Consider the following 22,252-nt stretch of genomic DNA (forward strand, 5'->3'; position numbering starts at 1 on the left):
CTTGTTCACATGAATTCTAACTTACTTGACAGTCTTTTTTTCTGGACCATGCCTATTTAACGTCTAATATACTTTTTCAAGAATAACGAAGAACCCGGAAACTTCACACAGGTGTTCCGAAGGGACATATCTGTTAAACCAGATGATAAAAGGTTGTTCATAAGCAAAACAATTTGCGCAAAACTTTGGATTTTTGCTCGATTTTTCAAACTGAAGAAATTGTTAGCGAATATCTCAAAACATAACGATCGTATTTGGCCCAGAAATTGTAAATGTAAGCCATGATCATTCCTTGACAAAACTGTCAAGTTGATTTGCAAGAACTGGCTTCGTTTTAATAGAAATAAATGAAAAACTTTACCTACCGATTTACAGCTGGGTTACATTTCCAGCTGGGTTACATTTCCAGCGGGCGTCAGGATAGCCGGTTATCCAGTGTGAAAAGCTTGATCACGTTCATTGGAAGCTTGAGTGGGAGAGTAAGGTAGTGGACTTTTTTCATGCGCATGAGTGCACAAACGGACACTGGATGGGATAAAGTAGTACGGCTTTATTTTCTACGGTTGTTAAACACGCTAGTGTAAAATGTTCGCAAATCTTCAAATAAATCGTGGATTATTTCAAAAACGGAATATCTTTGCTATATTGGTATTGATTCTAATTCTAGGTTAGTTGTTTTTATAAATGTAACGTGCGACTCAAATGTATAATTTTAAAACTGTCAGTCTCCATTTTTTGTTAAGTTAAACATAATATCAACTTATTTAATCATTTACATGGCATGTAAGATAAAGCCATGACCAAACATAACATTTTTTTTCTGTAGACAAATGTATCGTTATTCTTTAAAGGGTCTTATTCTGGTCCTCGACTTCCTGAAACCATGTGATAGTTCTGTAAGCCAAGCGAACGCCCTTTCTAATTCCGACCGTACGATTTTACAGGAGCAAGAGATGTTGCTGCACCTGCATTTGTTTCACTTTTGAGGGAGAACAATGCATAGATCCGACTTTTCCGCTAAGAAACGCTGCCTTTGGATACTGTTGCTATGTCTCACAAACTTTCTCCAAAACGGCGGATACGCATAATGCTGCTATGATAGATTCTCTTTCATAAAGAATCTAAATCTCGTTAACATTATTGTAAAAAATCAAAACCTGTTAGATTATGCGCAAAATAAATCATAAAAACATTATATTAAAAGTTATATTACTTGATGAAACAAAGCTGTTAAGTGGCGATGCTAATAAGGTCTTTATAGATACGTTAGTTAGGGATCGCACAGTGTACACAGTCATATGGTATCAGATATATTTCTTTCATCAAAGAAAATCACGACAAAGATGGATGCGTGTTGAAATACATTTTCTGTTCTCTTAAATCAACTTAATGATACCTGCGGGTTGTATTTTGTATGTTCGTGCGTGATATGTTAGTTTTTAGGCCACCGATTATGGTTTAAAATTCCATACCTTTCTATATTTGCGCATAAGTACAAGTATGAGTATCATTGTATGTTGTATTCTGCTGGATACTCAACTGATACTGTTCGCTACAACATAACATCATTATGTGTGGAAATACCGCAATATTTGTGTGTACCAGCTGAAGAAAGCTGCAACAGCGTCCTACATTGATGAAATCTCACGCAGTTTGTAATCCGTTTGTAAAGGTTATACTAGTGTCCTCGGCGATATATGACCATTTTGTGTCGATTCGCCGTAAAACCCAACTCACTCACTCTCTATACTAGTGTCAGTAGGTATCATGGTTGTCAGCCGCTTCGAACGACAAAAAAGAAGCAGACTGACTATTAATAAACTCATTGTCACACCAGTGCTGATCACAAGTAGGGGGGTGCCTGTTAAGTTGTAATTGTTGTCACATGTTTATATTGAAAAAGAGGAGTAACAAATCGGTAGATGTTAAAGGTTTTTAATTTGAGACATTTATTTACGTCATTTATTAATTTATCTTATTATTTAATCAGTCCATGCTACAAACTAACATAATTCTAACAAGCTGTACAAAATGATATTTATGGACTTGTAAGTGGTTATCAAATGCAAAAGCTATATCGCATGTTGATTCTATAAACAGTTGATTAAGAATAAGAAAGACAGTTTAGAAATATTTGTCTATAATGCCTATACATCGTCACGGAATGTGTCTGCTTATTTCTGTATTAAAACACACACACACACACACACACACACACACACACACACACACACAGAATATATACACAACAGTTTTGAAAAAAATATGCCTTCTCCTGAATGTATGCTGATTGTCATGAAAAAAATAGATATTTATTACTATAGAAATAGATAATTCACATAACAGAAACAGTAAATCAATTACTTAGTTTGTTAGGCGTGAAAAAACCGCTACCTAATTAGCTCCGCTTGTGACTGGACATATTTTTCTTTATGGTAGCGCAACCGGCATCATTTTCTTCTCTTAAAGAAATGGTAGCATTTCAGCTGGTTCACGCAATACAATCTACAATAGTTTGTATGGGTTTTACAAACTTATTTCATTAATCTTAGGAAGAGTCAGTAAAATCTATTAACCAGCTTTTATTATCATTGACTTCTATGAATTTAGATTATACCATTAAATGTTAATGGGTTGTTTCCTAAATAGTTTATAATGTTTATTTACAGCCGCTGTTTCTTATGCGTAAAAATTTCTTTTATGTGAACTAAATGATATGTTCAGGATTATATTTCATGTATTTGTGAAGCTGGCTATATTCACAGTCGCTTTGTGTAGGCTAAACGGAGGAATTACCTTAATAATACACTTTTGACTTGACTTTGACTTTGTTCTCTTCACGGCCCTATGTTTAAAAAGAGATGCTTTAAATATAGAATGTAAATTTAACATTGAAAGATAAGAAAAGAAGTGAATACATGTGAAAAATAATTGCGAATACTCATGTAGAGAACAACCTTCATTGTTGTCTCATGTAAAATGTTCATTCGTCAGATTTAATTGGGTGAACCAACTGAAATGCTGCCATGTTTTAAGAGAAGAAAATGATGCCGGTCGCGTTAACATAAATAAAAATATAGCCAGCCACAAGCGGTGCTATGGTAGCGGTTCTTTTACGCCTAACTAACCTAACTCATTGATGTTCTGTTTCTGATACATGAATTATCTATTTTTATAGTTATAGATATCTGTTTTTAAGACAATCAGCATACATTCAGGCAATCTGACTAAAGTACATCTCCCATTACGCTACGCATAGGATCTGAGAACGACCTATTCATAACCTCGTTCTGACGAACCTTTCGCTAGCCAATCAGAGCTTAACTTACAACATTTTGCAAATCTACCTGTAGCCTTGACTTTTGATATTTACAATTCTTATGTCGTAATGTGTCAGACAGCCGGTTAGCTCAGTCGGTAGGCTACTTGCTTTGTAAGCGAGGGCTCCCGGGTTCGAGCCCTTGAATGACTGTACATTTTTCTTACTTACTTACAAGTCGTCTGATTGGTTAAAATAAAAATAGCAATACTGGAAATCCAAAATATACAGAAGACGTATGTGAATGGGTCGTTCTCAGATCTTCGTTTAGAAGATCAAGTACTTTAGTCAGATTGACATTGAGGAGAATGCATATTTTTTCAAAACTGTTGTGTACATATTCTGGATTTATGTGTGCGTGTTTCAATAACGAAATAAGCAGACACATTCCGTGTATAGACATTATAGACAAATATTTCTAAACTGTCTTTCATGTTTCAGCTGTTAATAGAATCAACATGCAGTAGCACTGACTGATTAAATTATAAGATAATCTAATTAATGACATAAATAAATGTCTCATATTGAAAACCCTTAACACCTGCCGATTTGTTACTCCTTCTTTTCAATATAAACATTTATCATCAATTACAACTTAACAGACACCCCGTACTTGTGATGAGCACTGGTGTGACAGTCAGTCGTTCAAAGCGGCTAACAACCACAATACCTACTGACACTAGTCTAGTTTGGTATAACTTTTACAAACTGCGGGACATTCAATCAATATAGGCCTCTGCTGCAGCTTTCACAAATATTGAGGTATTTCCGCACATAATGATGTTGTAGCGAACAGTATCAGTTGAGTCTCCAGATGAATACAACATACAATGACACTCATTTAAATTATATACTGGTACTTATTCGCAAGTATAGAAAGGAATGAAATTCTGAATCATTATCTGTGGCCTAAAAATCAACATATTAATTTTTAATGATTTATTTAGCACATGATCTGACAGGTTTTGATTACAATAATGTTAACGAGATTTAGATTCTTAATAAAAGAGAATATCATGCGTATCCGTCGTTTAGGAGATAGCTTATGAGACATAGCAACAGTATCCAAAGGGGCCGATCCTTATCGGAAAACTCGGATCTATGCATTTCTAAGACACTAGCTTTTAATTTTCAGAGAAAATGTGAATTTCGAGCAAATACTGATGTTATCAAGTACCCTATCCATCTGCAGTAACATTGTGAATGCATTTTTATGATAGAATCCGTTATGATTTTTTTCTTTCTGACTTGGAGATACAAGTGTTTGGTGTACATATGCCCTAAGGCGGGCAATCTCGGTGTACTACGGTCATCTTGATTTTTATATAGTTTCTGTTTAACTTAGTTTCTCCTATAATTAGTAAATTAGAAACAAAAGTTTACTTTATAACATTTGTCCTACTTTCGTTAGTTCTTTATATTTTGCATTCAGCTTTTATACTAAAGCTACCATTTAAGATTTGTCATCCTCTTTGCAAATTATAAAGATGATACTAATTGTCATGTGGTTTTAAAAGTGCCCTTGAAATCATTCATTTAGGGCCGGTGTAACATTGAATATTGACCCCGCTGAAAAATTATCCTACGGGTCCTTTTTCAACGTTGGGAGTTGACCCCGCCAACATTTCAACATTAAATTTTGATTAGAAGGTTTTTGAAAACTGATGAGTCGGTCGTGGAGTAATTTTTTAACGGTTAGGCCACACCAAATTGATAAGTTGTTCATCGGATTTTTTTCTGAAAAATTTGAGGCGGCGAGCGAAAAAATAATTTAAATATTTTTTTTTGGTTTTTGAGAAAATCAGGAGCGAGCGAAGGGCGAAGAAATATATTTGTCTTCATTTGGCTCTCGACTGACTAATAAAAACCTTAAAATAGAATGTATAGCCCTTTTAAATTAAAAAGTAAGTCCCCGGGGATTGAGAAAATCTGACCTGCAGACGCACAACAAAGCGAACTCGTGAAAAAAAGGTAATAACATTGTCATACAGTACACTGTAATCAAATAATGCATGCTTTTGAAAATGCTGTTAGAAAATATGTAATTAACAACAATGCATAACCTTACACCATACTTATCACATACAGATGTAACTTGATTATTTACTGCTATGAAAATATAGCATTCTTAGCTGACTTTACAAAGTTTTTGATACATCAAATATCTATGCGAGTGTTACTAGATCTATTAAAGCTTCTGATTTGAAACTTAGAACAGTTATTTACTACACCAGGAGAAACAATACTCTTAAGTCTGAATCTAGACAGAGTTATGCCCCTTTTTAACATAGAATATTTTTAATTAAGTTTTATATAATGACCAATAGCTCTGTACTTTAATAGCTTCTGACTATTATGCCCCTTTTACTGGCAATGCTCTGATTAAAAAAAGTCGAGCATGATGTCTTATGTACAGCTCTTTTTTTAACTTTAAACTTTCATGACATATTAAATTTGTTGAAAACAACTCGTGATGTAAATTCCTTACCCCACCAACTTTCGTATGCAAATGCTGATCATTTGGACAGGAAAAAACAGAAAACAGATAAGTGACATGCATCAATAAGTATTTACCCTTACCAAAATAATGTAGATTGATGTTATCAAATAAATTAATAAGTTTTTCCTCATCCAGTTTTCAATGAAATAAATCGATTTTGTAGCATGTAATTTGGTAAACATTTGAAGAAAATGGCGTAACTGCATAAAGGGGAAATAACTTTAATGCAACTAAATATAAGTGTTATGATTTATTATAGACGATGTGTGCGTAGTATGTATTTATTTTGATTAAAATCCATTTGAGAACAATCTGGGACTGGAATTATAAGCATTTATACACTTTTACGTCCGTAAAAAGTAGCGCACCAAAAAAATTTGGATTGACTTTTTTCAATGAGGCGAGCTCAAGCCAAAAACAAAAAAAAATATTTTTTTTGTGTTTCTGAAAATATACGAGCGGCAAATCCGATGAACAACTTTTTAATTTGGTGAGGCCTTAGTTAAATTTAAGGTAAACGTCATAGATCGTCTGTTTGTAGAAGAGAAACACACTGGAAAGAACCATAAAATATCGCAGGCTTGTAGGATAGCTTCTATAAAATAATTTCACAAGAGCTTTTTTGCCGAGTCCAGACTCAAACTGACAACTTCCGCGAGGAATACGAGATCATCTATATGTTGGACAGGGAACTGTCAACGGAAGTTTACCACTGTTTGACAATGATTTGCGACAGGTGGGTGGGTGGGGTCTGACTTCGACAGACAAATAATGACTTCCACACTGGAAGTATCTTTTCCGATCATAACAAGATATTTATAACGGATATTTCCTTAACGCAAAGAGATATCTTTTTACGTTATAAATTCGTTTATAGAATGCACAGAAAGTTTGCTTTGAAATATAGTCTATTTGTCATGATACGAATTATATGACCCAGGAAAGTGCCTACGCCTTTAGTATCTTGAACAATGAAATGGATCTAATCGTTAGGGTGACTATGGCCTAGATTTTGGCAGTGGACCAGGGGATTTTTGTCTTCACCAGCACAGTTGGGGGCTAATGACTATCACAGTATGGCTCCAATAAACAAGGGTAATTGTTTATTGGAGAGTCAGTCTACCTTTCAAGTGTATCTATTAGTGAGAAGGGGAAACAATGTAATTTATTTATAAATCAATGAATAATTGATAAGTTTTAAAGTTATACTAGTTTTTTTTCTAGCATTTCTATGTAAAGAAAAATATTTGTTGATCAAACACAAAATAAAATAATCAGAAACTTATTTTCACAATAATGAAATAATGAGAAACTTACTTAAAGAAACATGCAAGTTTTTATTTTTTTCAAATTCTGTCTGGACAATTGTGATATTTCTGAAAAATGTGACTTTCACTCATCTAAAGCTTGAAGAATACTGTAAATAACATTTGTTTAAATTGAAAACAGAATGTGCATTTCAAGTTACAAAGCAAAGCATGAAAAAAGTCACTTTAGACAACATACTGAAAATGAAAATTGAGTATAGATGGAACACAATAATTTTATATTCAAATAATCTTGGTTACAGGAATACAAGAAAATCAAAAAAACAATTTCCAATTCGAAAAATGTTGTTTGTCAGCACAAAGAACTCATGAAGTTTTCACTATACTTGTGTTTTATTATCATTATTATTTTCAATATTATTACTGTATATTTCATCATCCTATATGTAATATAATAATAACAATAATGATAATGATAATGATTATGATTATGATTATGATTATGATTATGATTACGATTACGATTATTATTATTATTATTATTATTATTATTATTATTATTATTATTATAACATTAAAGTAATAGTTATTATTATCTACATAATATCAAAATAATAATTATTATTATCATCATTCCACATTCACTGAAGAAAAATTAATTTCTTTCAGCTCCATTGCACACATCTTCGTGGTCTAGTTGGGGTCCCTGCTGTACTTATTGCCCTCTAATCAGTTACTATTACATAATCGCTGATAAGCAGTAGATAGAGGAGTTGTATATTGGATTGGGGGAGGGACACTTATATAGTAGTGAATCTAGGCCTTTACAGGCCTAGATTTTGGCAGTGGGCCAAGGGATTTCTGTCTTCACCAGCACAGTTGGGGGCTAATGACCATCACCGTATGTTTCCAATAAACAAGGGGCATTGTTTATTGGAGAGTCAGTCTACCTTACAAGTGTATTAATTAGTGAGAAGTGGAAACAATGTAATTTATTTTGAATTAATGAATAATTGATAACTTATAAAGTTATACTAGTTTTTTTGGCATTTCTATGTAAAGAAAAAAAATATTTGTTGATCAAACACAGTAATAAAATCATCAGAAACTTATTTCCACAATAATGAAATAATGAGAAACTTACTTAAAGAAATATGCAAGTTTTTATTTTTTCAAATTCTGTATGGAGAATTGTGATATTTCAGAAAAAATGTGACTTTCACTCATCTTAAGCTTGAAGAATACTATAAATAACATTTGTCTAAAATTGAAAACAGAATGTGCATTTCAAAGTTACAAAGCAAAGCATGAAAAATGTTACATTTGGCAACATACTGAAAATGAAAATTGAGTATAGATGGAACACAATAATTTTATATTCAAATAATGTTGATTACATGAGTACAAGAAAATCAGTTCCCAATTCGAAAAATATTGTTTGTCAGCACAAAGAACTCATGAAGTTTTCACTATACTTGTGATTTATTATCATTATTATTTTCAATATTATTACATGTACTGTATATTTTATCATCCTATACGTAATATAATAATAATAATAATGATTATGATAATGATCATTATTATTATTATTATCATAACATTAAAGTAATAGTTATTATCATCTACATGTATATAATATCAAGATAATAATTATTATTATTATCATTCCACATTCACTGAAGAAAAATTAATTTCTTTCAACTCCATTGCACACATCTTCATGGTCTAGTTGGGGTCCCTGCTGTGCTTATTGCCCTCTTATCAGTTACTATTACATAATCGCTGATAAGCAACAGATAAGATGGGAGTTGTATATTGGATTAGGGTGGGGGGGGGGACACTTATATAGTAGTGTATCTAGGCCTTTAAAGGCCTAGATTCACTTCTATATAAGTGCCCCCCACCCCTAATCCAAATATACACATTGTTTCAAACTAACAATCTTCAATTAACAATTAGCTCAATCTACAATAGGCTGGAGACTCTATGCTTGACTGTATGTTTTTTTGTTGTTTTTTTTTTTTTGGGGGGGGGGGTCTGTTTAATTTCCCGTCAGAAAATGCCTTTCGAGTCCTATCGCATAGGCTAGATGCTCGGCCTGTCCTCTGAAATGAAGTTGCAACTCTGTATTATTATTGCCCTGAATTCTGGAATGCTCAGCGCCTATATGCTATCACATGTAGCATTCAACTACCATATATGTATATCCCCGATGCTTTGGCTGTACTTCGCCAATAACGCTGAACCGTCTAAAAGCAGGAACTCTCCTACTATCTCAGTAGATTACCAAACTCTGGGTCTCTGTCTCAGCTTTCCGATGCTCTGCCTATATTTGCTGTCGTCTATAGCATTCAACTACCGTTAAGGTAAAGCGCCTATAGATGCGCTGGCCCTATAGCTGGAAACTTTGTTGAAATTCTGCAACTGTTCTTTAGTCTATGAACTCCAAACGTCTTCTTTTTTAATAGTTTATCCGCCCTGACAGTGTAGTTGCAATAACTTCCTTATCAAGGTACTGGGGTAAATTATTAGTTGAATCCTCGATGTGTCTTCTTCGATCGCTGGATACAGAATGATCTATCTGTCATCCATCTACCTATTTATCCTGTAGCAGACGTGAGCTTTGAATGGTGCTATTCATAGAACGTGTTCTGATTGGTCCAAATTTATACATAGTATTTTAGAACGAGTACTTGCTCTATCAAATATCTGGTTCCCTTTATAATGTGTGATGCTGAGATCCGGCTATCGACATTATGGGCCCAAAAGCATTAAATAATTATAAAATTTCCAGACTTTTTTAAATCACACACCTCTTCTTGAATTATGTGATATAGGGGATATTTGTTTGTTTTGAGTGAATATGGAATAGATTATTATATCTAGATCTATATCTCACTGAGAAGTGAGAAAATTTCAAATATTTTCTCACTTCGAGGTGAGATGCATTCCATCTTTACGAAAAACAAACAAATTTTCTTTTTATTTTATGCGTAATAACGTTCAGATTTGCATTTTGCAACAAATTTTAATCTCAGCACTGGAAACAGACGCGCGTAAGAAGACATGATGTCAGACGTGTTGTGACGTAAGAAAGACTCACACAACATAAAAGTCCATTTTATTTTATTTTTTGCTGCATAAATTATGAAATTCTCATTAAGTAAAATAATTTAAATCAAGAAATATACTACATCTATAAAGAACAAAGTGCGACTACAGTTTTCATCCTGTTTTAAGCAATTAATTTAAAATATACAATCAACAAGTAAATCGGCATTTACAGTGAGTGATATGCAGTGAGTGATAGGCTATGGATTATATCTCAGTGATAAAATACAGTATTTCGTCAGTTAGCATAAATTATTGTATTGAAGACGTGTATTGTATTGTATCTTAATGTTCTCTACCATTGTGCGAAATCAAACGTCAACTTGAAAAAAATAATTTTTTAATAATGTGGAGGACAAGTTTTATATGATGAAAGAATAATTAAGGCCTATGGTTCGTTGACGTAGATCCATAATCCCTATCAAAGGGAACATTGTCTAACATGTGATCAAACTTACAACCTCTCTACCTGTAGACCTACATTTCAACTTAATAAGAAAACCAAGCAAGCACTTTGTACAATCTTTTAAAAAGCTCTCCTATCTTTTATCCTGCAAAATCAGTTGGATGATTCCCTGATATTGATTTCTGAATCAGCATACAACCTATACCTGGTCACCAACAAATGAAGTAAAAATTTGACCTTGCCCCCCCCCACGCCTCCTCCCTCCAACACACACACATATAGATTAACCCCAGTCACCTTGTCATCTACAGTTTTTATAGATTCTACATTTTAAAAGATTTTTCAATAAATCATTAAAGCTGTTGGTTCATAAGAGACAGTCATAGGGATTATGGATCTACGTCAACGAACCATAGGCCTTAATTATTCTTTCATCATATAAAACTTGTCCTCCACATTATTAAAAAATTATTTTTTTCAAGTTGACGTTTGATTTCGCACAATGGTAGAGAACATTAAGATACAATACAATACACGTCTTCAATACAATATTTCATTTGAGTCTCATTTTTCATGACACTGAAAACCTTTCTAAAAGAAATATGAGAGGCTATATAATATAAAACAAACATACAGGGACAGAAAAATAAAACATCAAATATTTACGTAGGGCCGCGCTGTAAGAAATATGAGAGGCTATATAATATAAAACAAACATACAGGGACAAAAATTAAAACATCAAATATTTACGTAGGGCCTGTTAGATGGCGCTGTAAGATAGGTATTCAAGATTATCTCTTCGAACATCAAACTGGTGACCATTTCAAATGGTTTTATGGTTTTATATGACCTACAAAAAATATTCATCAATCAGCGCGTGAATAGTTCCCATTCTTACATTATAAAATATCCACATACATTATACTTTTATTAATCTGCAAGAGTCTCTGAGGGAAAGAAATGAACTATTATTATTACTATTATCTGACAGCAGTCATTTAATTGTACATCAACCTTTAACAACTATATGACATTGACATTATACAATTTTTATACATACCAAGCAGACATTTGATTTGTACACCAAGTTTGGTCTAATCTATACAATAATTATTAAAGTAGAGAATTATTCTCTATATATACTTCCTAATTCATAACTAGGTTAGTCCGCAATACCTAAAACGGCTACAACAAACACTGAATTATATCATTTACTAAATGGCTTCTGTTGAAAATTATAAATAAAAGTAAAAAAAGAAATAAAAATATAAAAAAATAAAAATAAAAAGATATTTAGAGGAGCTGCACTGTACAGAAAACATAACTCTTTCGACTATCTATATCGGTTTATACCCTTTTTGTTAAGCTCTTAATGAACATTTTGTTACGTACCACTTTTAGACAACCAAAAAATAAAATCTCGTGTTAAATGCAAATGGCGTTTAGACAACAAATTGTACATTTGAACTGTTTCTATTCGGCGGGGTACTGGTATTCAAGTTTACATAGCTTGCATCACAGGCACCAGTATCGGACCTGGGCCAACATATGTCCAGACTGATAAAAACCCTTGTTTTCATCCTAAATGAGTCCAAAATGAAAAATATGTAATGAAATATTGGCCCCTTTTGAAAGATACATATGTCTACTGAAGGTCAGAATCTCGAGATTCGAGCCAGCGAGCGATGGGTTCACTTCCCGGGTCTTTGTGAATAAATTCTCTAGGCAATTAAATAAACCTTCTATCACTTTTTTATGTGTACCTTTAGATACAAAATGAGACCAACCACAAGTCTCCAGCCCTTCGCATTCATGATATATCTATCAGAAAACGAGTGCCTTTCTGCTTCAAGTTCCAGGTAGACAGAAATGTGGCACAACGAAACGGTACGAAATCACGGACTAAAATATGTTTGTCAGCCTAGCACGGGACAAATTCGCTTGCTATTAATAACAAATAATACTAAATATGTAAAGTATGGCAACTCACCACCGTAAGCAGCATCTGCTACACGCGATATTTACTTTTTTATTTTCCGTCGGTCTTTCAAATGCATTCTCAGCCACTGAAAGCGATATGATAATATCCAAGAAATTTTGTGCGAAACTTTGCGGTTCTGTTGGAGGTGTGTTGCTATTGGCCAATCAGAACTTGTGTTTAAAAATACCGAAGGAAATCTGTTCTCAATGGCGTAGCATTGAATCGAAAGACCGTGGAGAAAACTGAAACGCCAATCTGGCGTGTAGGAGTTGCTACTGACGGTTGTGAGTGTCCCCATTTTATGTATTTAGTTATATTTCTTAATAATTTCTAGTGAATTTGACCCGAACTCGGCTGACAAACGTGTGTTAGTCAATGTTTACGTACAGATTCGTTGTGCCGCATTTCTGTCTACCTGGGACTCGCAGCAGGAATGCGCTCGTTTCCTGATAGATATTTCATGAACGGGAAGGGCTAGAGACTTGAGCTAAATATACGTGTGAAATAGTGATACATAGTTTATTTATTTGTCCGGAGAATTTATTTCACAACGGTCCGGGAAGTGAACCCATTGCTCGCAGGCTCGAATCTTGGGATTCTGGCCTTCATCTTTTAAAGGGGGCCAATAATTCACTACATATTTTTCATTTTGGATGAATATAAGGGTTTTTATCAGTCTGGCCATATTTTGTCCCAGGTTCGATACTGGTGCCTGTGAGCTTGCATAACTAAATACGTGTATATCCTGAATCTTTTTAAAGAATATGCGTTTAGTTGTGTTAAAGCCTTATTTCGGATACACAATGATTTTAATCATAGAATGGAATAATATATCAAAACACATACTGAAAAGAGAAAAGAATAATTTAATTCATTTCTGTTTTTCTTATTTTTTAAATATGAACGTGCATGAATGGTTTATCAATAACAGTAAGCATTGTTATAGTTAATAAATGATGTCCTTTTATATGCAAGATTATGTATCTTTTCAATAGGCAATAAGACAACGTTTATTCATACTTTATACCATTTACTGTGACCTATGACATCTAATAGTGATATTTAACCTGAGAAGCATCTGTATGATAACACCGTTAAACACAGTATTGAATGATGAATATCAAGCCGAGCTTTCAACAAAATCAAAGCGCGGCTTCAGATAAATTCATTCATTTTACGATTTCAACCCATTGTTAACGTCACAAAAAATGTTTACAATTTACATGTACATACTTAAAACGAAAACGTATTGTTGGATGAGAATGAATTACTTCGTTGTGCTGCCTTTTATAAAAAGAGTATTTATTATTCTTGTCATATTTAACCATTAAAAATATTAGCATGAACACACTGGTATTCTTACAAATGGTATTCGCTCGTTATCTAAAACACCACTTTTTGTGTATTTTTATGACTTTTTACAAATGGGGTGAGGTTGTAAATTGAAAAAAAAAATCATACGTTTGCTTCATTTTTATTTTTGAAATCTTATTATGTTAATAGCAAAACTTTATAAATTTCAGAAATGCATTTAAGGAAATTGCAAAGATATTGGAAAATTGGCCAATGGCGGTTAGATTTTTTTGTCAGTATATATACCCTGTGACCTTTAACCTTTATAAAGGACCTTACAATGAGTTTTCGAGTGCGAGTCATAATTTATTAATTGGATAAAAGTGTATGTTTTTTCGCGGGGCGAGATGGAGGGACTGACAAATATATCATAACCATTCATAACTACTACCACCACCTTTTATCTCCAATCCAATTAATAGAAACATGTCATTATGGAAGGCGAAAAGACAATATCAGGCGGGGCGATGTTCGGCGGGGAGACGTTCAATCGGGTGGCATTCGACAGGGTCGCGTTCGGCGGGGCGACGTTATCGAGTTCGACGGCGTGGCATTCGGTGGGGCCACGTTTGGCGGGTCGCCATAGATATCTAATTACATTCGGCAGAGCGACGTTCGGCGGGGTTCGTCATTTTGTCGCTGTGACAGTACGAAATAACGAAATGGCATAAATCAGCCACCGTACATAAACCTGTTAATTTCAAGTTAAACTAAACATATGAAGTAATTGTTCATGTCTGAAGAGATAAAAATTCGATCTATCTTACCTTTGAACATTGATGTTTTAACTGACGCTTTAAAGTATAGTCAAAATATTCCATCATAACTATTATTCAGGAGGCAATTTTAAACTTTCTTCAGTGAATTTCAGGTACCTATACGATGATGCATTTTAAGCAAACGACGCAAACGCCACTTAAGGATCTTTGTACAAGAACAAGTCCTCAAGCTGTGTATACCATATGTACGTGGGAGTTAAAGAAAGACAATGTCATTTCCGGGATAATACACAGAACAGGACAATGGGAGCCGCTCATGACACAAACACTTTACAATGTTCTAAAACAAGATAGAAATATAACATTTATTGATATCGGTGCTAACATTGGTTATTATAGTTTACTTGCTGCCTCAGTAGGGAAAGCTGTGGTATCAGTGGAGCCTTGGGACCAGAATATAGAAAAGTTACGGAATTCCATTCGAAAGAACAAATTTGAAGACAAGATTACTATTTTGAATAACGCTGTTTCAAATGATCGGCGAGTGATACATATTAATAGACCATATAAAGATAACCCAGGTGCTACAAGGTTGTTGTCTGATGCGACAGTGACAGGTCCCAACGTTTTCTCAGCTGCAACAATTACCGTAAACGATTTAGCGAACTACATTCATACTAAAGACATCGTCATTAAAATAGACATAGGTAAGAACAATTGTTATAGGCATTGTGAACTTTATACTTTTTTCCGTTTCAGAACTGAACAAAATGAAGGTTATATCAAGCACTAGGACGTCCAGAAAAGAAGGTTACGGAACGCAAATTGTCCAATAAGTATTTGAACTCAGGTTCGCGGTCGACAAACTAGGATTCCGATCGCTAAACCATGTTTTCCAAACGTAAAGCAAGGTTATTCGAATATAAACCATAGACTAACGCCAAAAACCATATTTCACGCTCGTAAACCTAAGTTCATGCTTGTAAACTTTGGTTAACGAGCGTGAACCGGGGTTCACGAGCGTAAACATAGGATAACAGCCGTAAAGATAAGATAACGACCGAAATTCGTAGTTCAATAGTGAAACCTAGTTTTTATCAAACGTAAAACATGGTTTACGGTCGATATATTAGGATTATAAAATCAGCTATGAAATTCGGGCGTGAACCTACGATTTCTCGAACAAAACTATGATTTTTCGTTGTTATCCAATGTTCACCGGCCTGTTCACCGGCCTGAACCTATATTTACGGTCGTGAACCCATGTTCACGGTAGTAAAACCATGTTCGCTGTCGTTAACTTAGGTTACGTTCATAAACTATGATTTACGCTTGTGAACCCAGGTTAACGCCCGTAAACATAGGTTTACGCTTGTGAACTAAGGATAACGACCGAAATTCATAGTTCAATCGAGAAACCTAGCTTATCCAGTCCATATCTTTTTGGGACATGGAGGAATTTTGAAATAAGTTTACACAAGTGTTCATCCAGTCCATATCTTTTTGACACAAGAGGGATTTTGAAATAAGTTTACACAATTGTTCATCCAATCCCAAGGGTGTGTCGTGTCATTGACCTGGATCTCTTGAAGGACAAGTTTACAATTTGACATATCGGTTTTCTGCAATGTCACAATTTGATGTCTGCATTTTGTCGTGTCCGGTCCATATCTTTTAAGCACATGGAGGGATTTTGAAATAATTTTGCAAATATGTTCTTCTTATCCCAAGGGTGTGTCACATTAAAGACCCGGGTCTTTTGGATCAGTCAAGTCGGGGGCATTTGTCACTAATAGTGACAGCTCTTGTTTTATAGGTTGTGATACTTGTAATTTTCTGTTTTTTTCCTCTCAGCTGGACATGAATGCAAACTGGTACTGAAATAGGATGTGGTATTTGTGAAATTTTAATGTCTTATTTCCATTTCCGTAGAAAAAAATGAAAACAAACCGAGAGAAAGAGTGCGCAGTTCTTACAAATTTCTATGTTCTATTTAAATTTCATCAAACATGATGTAATGTATGTTTTAAACTCTTAGAGAAATAGGGTGTGGTACTGTCTTATTTCCATTTCAGCAGGAAGTGAATGTAAACAGTTAGAGAAATAGGATACGGTACTCTTGAATTCTGTTTCAGAAGGAAATTAATGCAGAGTATGAAAAATAGGGTGTGGTAATTGTGAACTTTAATGTTTTATTTCCTAATCAGCACCAAATTATGGAAATGAATGCAAACTGTTGAAGAAATAGCGTACTAGTATGCTATTTGTGAATTTCAATTTTTGATTTCCATTTCAGAAGGAAACGAATGCAGAGCACTAGAGACGTCGAACGAAATATTTAATAAATTCAATGTTTTATTCATATCTATGGAATGGGTCGTGATGAAGAAGTATGAAAATGACATTGGTACCCCTTGTCCACGAGAAAATATAGATCAGATGGTGAAAATGTTGACGAAACGCAACTTTGAACCTTTCAGCTTTTTAAATGATGTACCACTGAATCCAAAAGAATACGAAGAATGGAAAGAAACTGAATTATACTGGAAACCAAGGAATACAGTACGTTAAATAAACAAAGTTAAAATACAAAAGAACAGCTCATGAATTTATAATTTTCAATATGCTTGAAAAAACAATTCATTTTTCCAAAATCAGATTGTTAATTTTCATAAAGAGCTTACCATGAACATTAAGAGCAGAGTTGTGATAATTTTGCAACATCGTAAGAAACTGTTATATTCATTTTAACACAAAGAAAATGTATTTCATTTGTTTTATCTGTGTTATCAAAATTCTAAGCATTAAATTTTGTCAAGGACCATAACTCTTGTGTGGTTGCGTACAATTCAGAACAGAACACCAGGTGTTCTATTTCACTTGCTATGTAACAATCCTTTAATGTTTTATTACTCTAGATCAAGCACTTTTTGATATACATGGGAAACAATATTTTATGCATATTTTGACTAAACAATGGACCGTAACTCTAGTCATAAAGAGTGAAATTAAAAAAAAATGCACAGATGCACAGGCTGTTTGATATTCCTACATCATTTCAGGACTTCATAATCCCAGATACACAACTTCACATGCTGAATGATATTCCTGTAGTGTTTCGTAATCCTAGGTCAAACACTGCATGCGTCACAAATGTTAATGCCCTTTTTATGCTTGTGTTTTATTAATTCAAGGCCCTGAACTTTGGTCTGGCTCAGTAAAGTCTCTTAATAAAACTTCAGGTGCATAAGTTCACATGATGAATAATATTCTTGTAATTAAGGTATTAGGCCCCTAATAGCAATGTTTAAAAATTGGCATTTGCTTGGTATATTCTTACAGTTGACCGTGTTTGGCACTTATATGCAAAATTTTAAAAACCAGACTATTGCCCAGCAATAAAAGCCCCTGGCAGTTGGTCATTTGTCATATTTGCTGCCATAGAAACCACATTTTAATATCGAAATCTTATAGAAGAACATGTATGCTCTTCAAATAACCTACCATCTATAAAGGTATTGGACCCCTAATAGTAATGTTTAAAGATGGCATTTGTTTGGTATATTCTTAAAGTTGATTATGTTTCGCACTGTGTTGCAAATTTTAAACAACTTTTACCGTGCCGTTTTTTATAAATTTTGTGTAATTAATGGTAGTTCCTAAAACTCAAGTAGAGACAAATTTCGAAGTGGTGGCCTTTATCCAAAACGTTTGCAGAGAATTCATTATTCCATTATTGTTTATGTAAGAAACATCAAACTATCGGTAAACAATCATAAAACTTAAAATAAAAACTTTCTATATCATTTTTTCTAGGGTACCTCGAGTAAACGGATTTAATCAGACAGAATTCCAACTCCAATATTGAAAAATTAAGGCCGCATCCTGCGGGTCTGTTTTGAATTTTGCTTACTTCATTCAAAAATAACCTTGGGGCAGAAGTAAAACCTACCTACATTTCTTCCACAATATTTAATAAAAAGAATGAAGCCAAAATAGAGAACTTTTACCGCATGTCACTCATTATTTTAAAAGATGTCTAACTCTACCCCTTCTGAGGTAAATTCACTTTGAACATCAACAAATCGCGTATCAAATGATTTTTTTCCCACTTTTGTACAATAAATCAATAACAAGTCTTGAAAGAAGTAAAAACTTACTAGAAAAAAAGGAAAACAACGAAAAAGAATTTTGGTCTCAGTGGGGCTTGAACCTACGGCCCCCTGAAAATTGCAGTCAAAGTAGGTTTATGGTAAGAATTGAATACTCTTCAAAAAGGAGGTACTCTATTATGGGCCTAATACCTTAAGAAATAATTTATAACAAAACGGTGTTTTAACACTATTTATACACGATTGAAGGTTATATGTTGAGGTGGGCGTATATGAATTTATAGACTATTTTTGGTTTTTATTTTCAAGCAAATGCATTGAGTATTTAAGCAATTTTAATTGCATAAAGTCACTAAGTAATTTGCAATTACATTGTGACTTTTGATTCAGAAGTATTGTTTTAAGTAGCACAAAAGTACTAAAATACTAGTGCACCAAACTTTAAATTACATCGCAAAAATTGTTGATAAAATAAAATATGCGTATACATACTGTAAGGGTCTTTACATTTCTCAATTCGGCCAGACTGCAATCTTTATGTTTGAAATTTGTGACCCATTTGTTACAATAACAGTGTTTCTTGCGATTATACTTTTGTAGGCTTAGATTATCTGTGCATCCGCTTAGAATACTAACTGGAAGATTCGATAAAAAAAATAGAGTACCACGTGAAGAGAGATATTGTTTAACTTGCAATAGTGTTGATATAGAAGATGAATACCACTTCGTATGTATTTGTCCTGCATATACTGATATTAGAAGAAAATATATAAGTAACTTAAACTCCATCCGTCCGTCTGTTTATAAGTATTTACAATTGTTAAGATCAACTGATAAAAATATTCTTGTGAAACTATCATTGTTTGTAAAAGAAACTCTTACTGTAAGAAATTCCATAATTAACAACGTTGTTTAACTGTCTAACCTCCTATATGTAAGCTGTTGTACCAAGCTGTTTTTCTTGTTTTTGTCTAATTGTCTATTTATTTATGTATTTCACGACGTGATGTTTATACTTGTATTTATGTAATGAGACGATGTACTTCGTACAAGTCTATAATGAAATATCTGTTCTGTTCTGTTCTTGTTCCAGGTTTTCAGGTTATTACAGTTAGTTTGTCTTATATGAGTTCATTGTTGTGATGTATTGAGTGTTTTAGCAATTTTGTCCTTATTAAAACATTATTTCCTAATCAAAAGTTTCTAATTACGTAAATGAAAATTACTAAGTGTAAATTGCGTGGCTCTATAGTTGTGTTTGGGGTGCTCGGTGCTTCCGGGTAATCCACTCTTACCGTTTATCTTTTGCTAAGATACCAGTTGCAATGCGCCTTCGGTCGATATCACTTTTATCAGGTCTATCAATTCACATACCTACCGAACCTAAAAGGCGAAAATTGTTTTATTATTAAATCCAGCCTACTTATAAGTATAAAAGTTAAATACAAATATCTGCAGCCTGTAGTCATTTTTCGTAGTAAATTGATCCCCGGCCGCGTCATACCAAAGACGTAAAAAATGGTACTAGTAGCTTCCTCGCTTGGCGCTCAGCATTAAGAAGATAGTGCTAGGACTGGTCATCCCGGTGTCAGTATAATGTGACTGGGTGGGGTATCATGCCACGTGTCTGCGGCGTGATATTCCAGTGAGGCAGCACTATAAAGTTGGGCATTGTGCTCACTGCTACAAGTAGACACCGTCGTTTATATGACTGAAAAATTGTTGAAAAAGACGTTAAACCCGAACACATACACACACACACACACACACAACATCGCATTGTTTTGACGTTAACCGTGATGACGTAACAGCTTGAGGTCAATACGTATTTTTGGCTCTGCCTTTGAGTCAATACGACTTTTTATCATTGATCATGTGACTTCACTTAGACCAATGGAAAGGACTATAAATATAGAATAACAATAAAAGCATATATACTGTAAGGGTCTGTTATATTTTTCTAAGTTACTGTAACACCTTTAATACATGAACGTTTGATGAATAATTGAGGAAAGACTTACTTACAATGGACTTTACTGGAAATCCTGGTGACATTGTGAAATCCTGTGTTCATGAACTGATCTTTACAAGTATAGTTACTTCTTACCCTTTATAAACTTGCCATATTGTGTGAACTGGTTAGAAATGAACATTTTATATATAAAAACCACAATAACATTGTGAAATATTACCTTATTGACAGAAATTTGTCAGTCTTCTCAGATTTCATTGTTACCAAAGTTTCACTGCGGAAATATTTGAATCCGCCCACTTCAATATTTTCTTATAAGATTTCCATTATAGTCAAAGTTTCTACCTAGGAACAATTCATGATCTGTATTTAATTGTAATTTACGATTGTTAAACACCAGAAATCCATCAACTACCATTGTTATATGCAATTTATCGATCATTTTCTTATTTATTTTTCGTGCTGCATTTCAATATGGCGGCTGCTGAAATGCTGGATTTCAGCCTCGGAAATCCTTCTATCATTTGATTGGTGGATCTTGGGATTCTGGATTTTACTGTTTTGATTGGTGGATTTCAGATCCAAAATGTTTATAAAAGCCGTAAGAAATCCTGGCTAGCACTTCGGTCTTGCCCTTCAAAAGCGTCACATCAAAAGTGCAACAACCGCCAACTTTCAATCTAACTTATTCAACCAACTCCTGTTGTAGTATTTGTAATCCAACTGTATGAAGGAACACTGTTGGTTACTATAATTTATGAGAATCTTACTAGATCTATAACCTATAGTAAAAGTACTTTTAAACTTGGAACAAATCTTTATTTATTTTCTCGAAATCCTGACAGATGTTTACAATACTGTAAGGGCCTTTACATTGCTCAATTCAGCCAGATTATACTTCCATAGTTTTTAAATATGTGACCCATTTGTTATAATAAGATACTTTCTTGTTCCAGGTTATCAAGTTATAATAGTTAATAATAAAGTAATTATAGTTGATAATAAATGTTTTATATGAATTCATTGTTATGGTTTAAATTCTTATGCATTGATAATTTTAATAATGTTATGCTAATTAAAACATATTTCCTAATCAAAAGTCTTTTGATTATGCAATTACTCGGTGAATTTGATTAAGAAATTTCACCGAAAAAACAATGATAATAAGCTACATATAAATACAATGCACAATATATGTACAACATTCTTTGGCCTTTTCATTGTTTTATATAGAATTATTAAACAGAGCGTCGCAAACTTGTTCTTTATTCATGTTTACTAACAGAATAACACTTCTTCTAAAGGGCGTAACTGACAGATACGACCTGCATAGACTTAGCTTATGTAACGACTTACAAATACTGAAAGGGCATAACTGACCTTCGTAAACTGAACCTTTATAAATACTTATAAAATTTATACTGAAAGGGCATATTTTACAGTTACGACTGTCTTAGATTAACAACAGTAAAGTGTTTCATAATAAAAGGGCGTAATGTATGAATAC

General features: G+C 33.6%; 1 protein-coding gene across 1 annotated transcript; it reads left to right on the forward strand.

Annotated features, from left to right (window-relative positions):
• The first annotated feature begins 478 nt into the window (after nt 1–478).
• On the forward strand, nt 479–20,428 carry LOC123552024 (uncharacterized). The gene is made up of 3 exons (XM_045341395.2): nt 479–667; nt 14,814–15,368; nt 16,958–20,428. The coding sequence occupies exons 1-3, from the start codon at nt 586–588 to the stop codon at nt 17,230–17,232; spliced, it is 912 nt and encodes a 303-aa protein (XP_045197330.2). The 5' UTR covers nt 479–585; the 3' UTR covers nt 17,233–20,428.
• Nucleotides 20,429–22,252: the final 1,824 nt, after the last annotated feature.

This window comes from Mercenaria mercenaria, chromosome 4 (assembly GCF_021730395.1).
Source record: "Mercenaria mercenaria strain notata chromosome 4, MADL_Memer_1, whole genome shotgun sequence".
Lineage (NCBI taxonomy): Eukaryota > Metazoa > Mollusca > Bivalvia > Venerida > Veneridae > Mercenaria > Mercenaria mercenaria.

Excerpts from the sequence above, each read along its gene's own strand:
- LOC123552024 (XM_045341395.2), top strand. The coding sequence starts at position 586 with ATGTTCGCAAATCTTCAAATAAATCGTGGATTATTTCAAAAACGGAAT. Across the intron at positions 668-14,813 it reads GGTATTGATTCTAATTCTAG|GTACCTATACGATGATGCAT; the intron begins GTTAGTTGTTTT and ends AGTGAATTTCAG. Across the intron at positions 15,369-16,957 it reads CGTCATTAAAATAGACATAG|AAGGAAACGAATGCAGAGCA; the intron begins GTAAGAACAATT and ends TTTCCATTTCAG.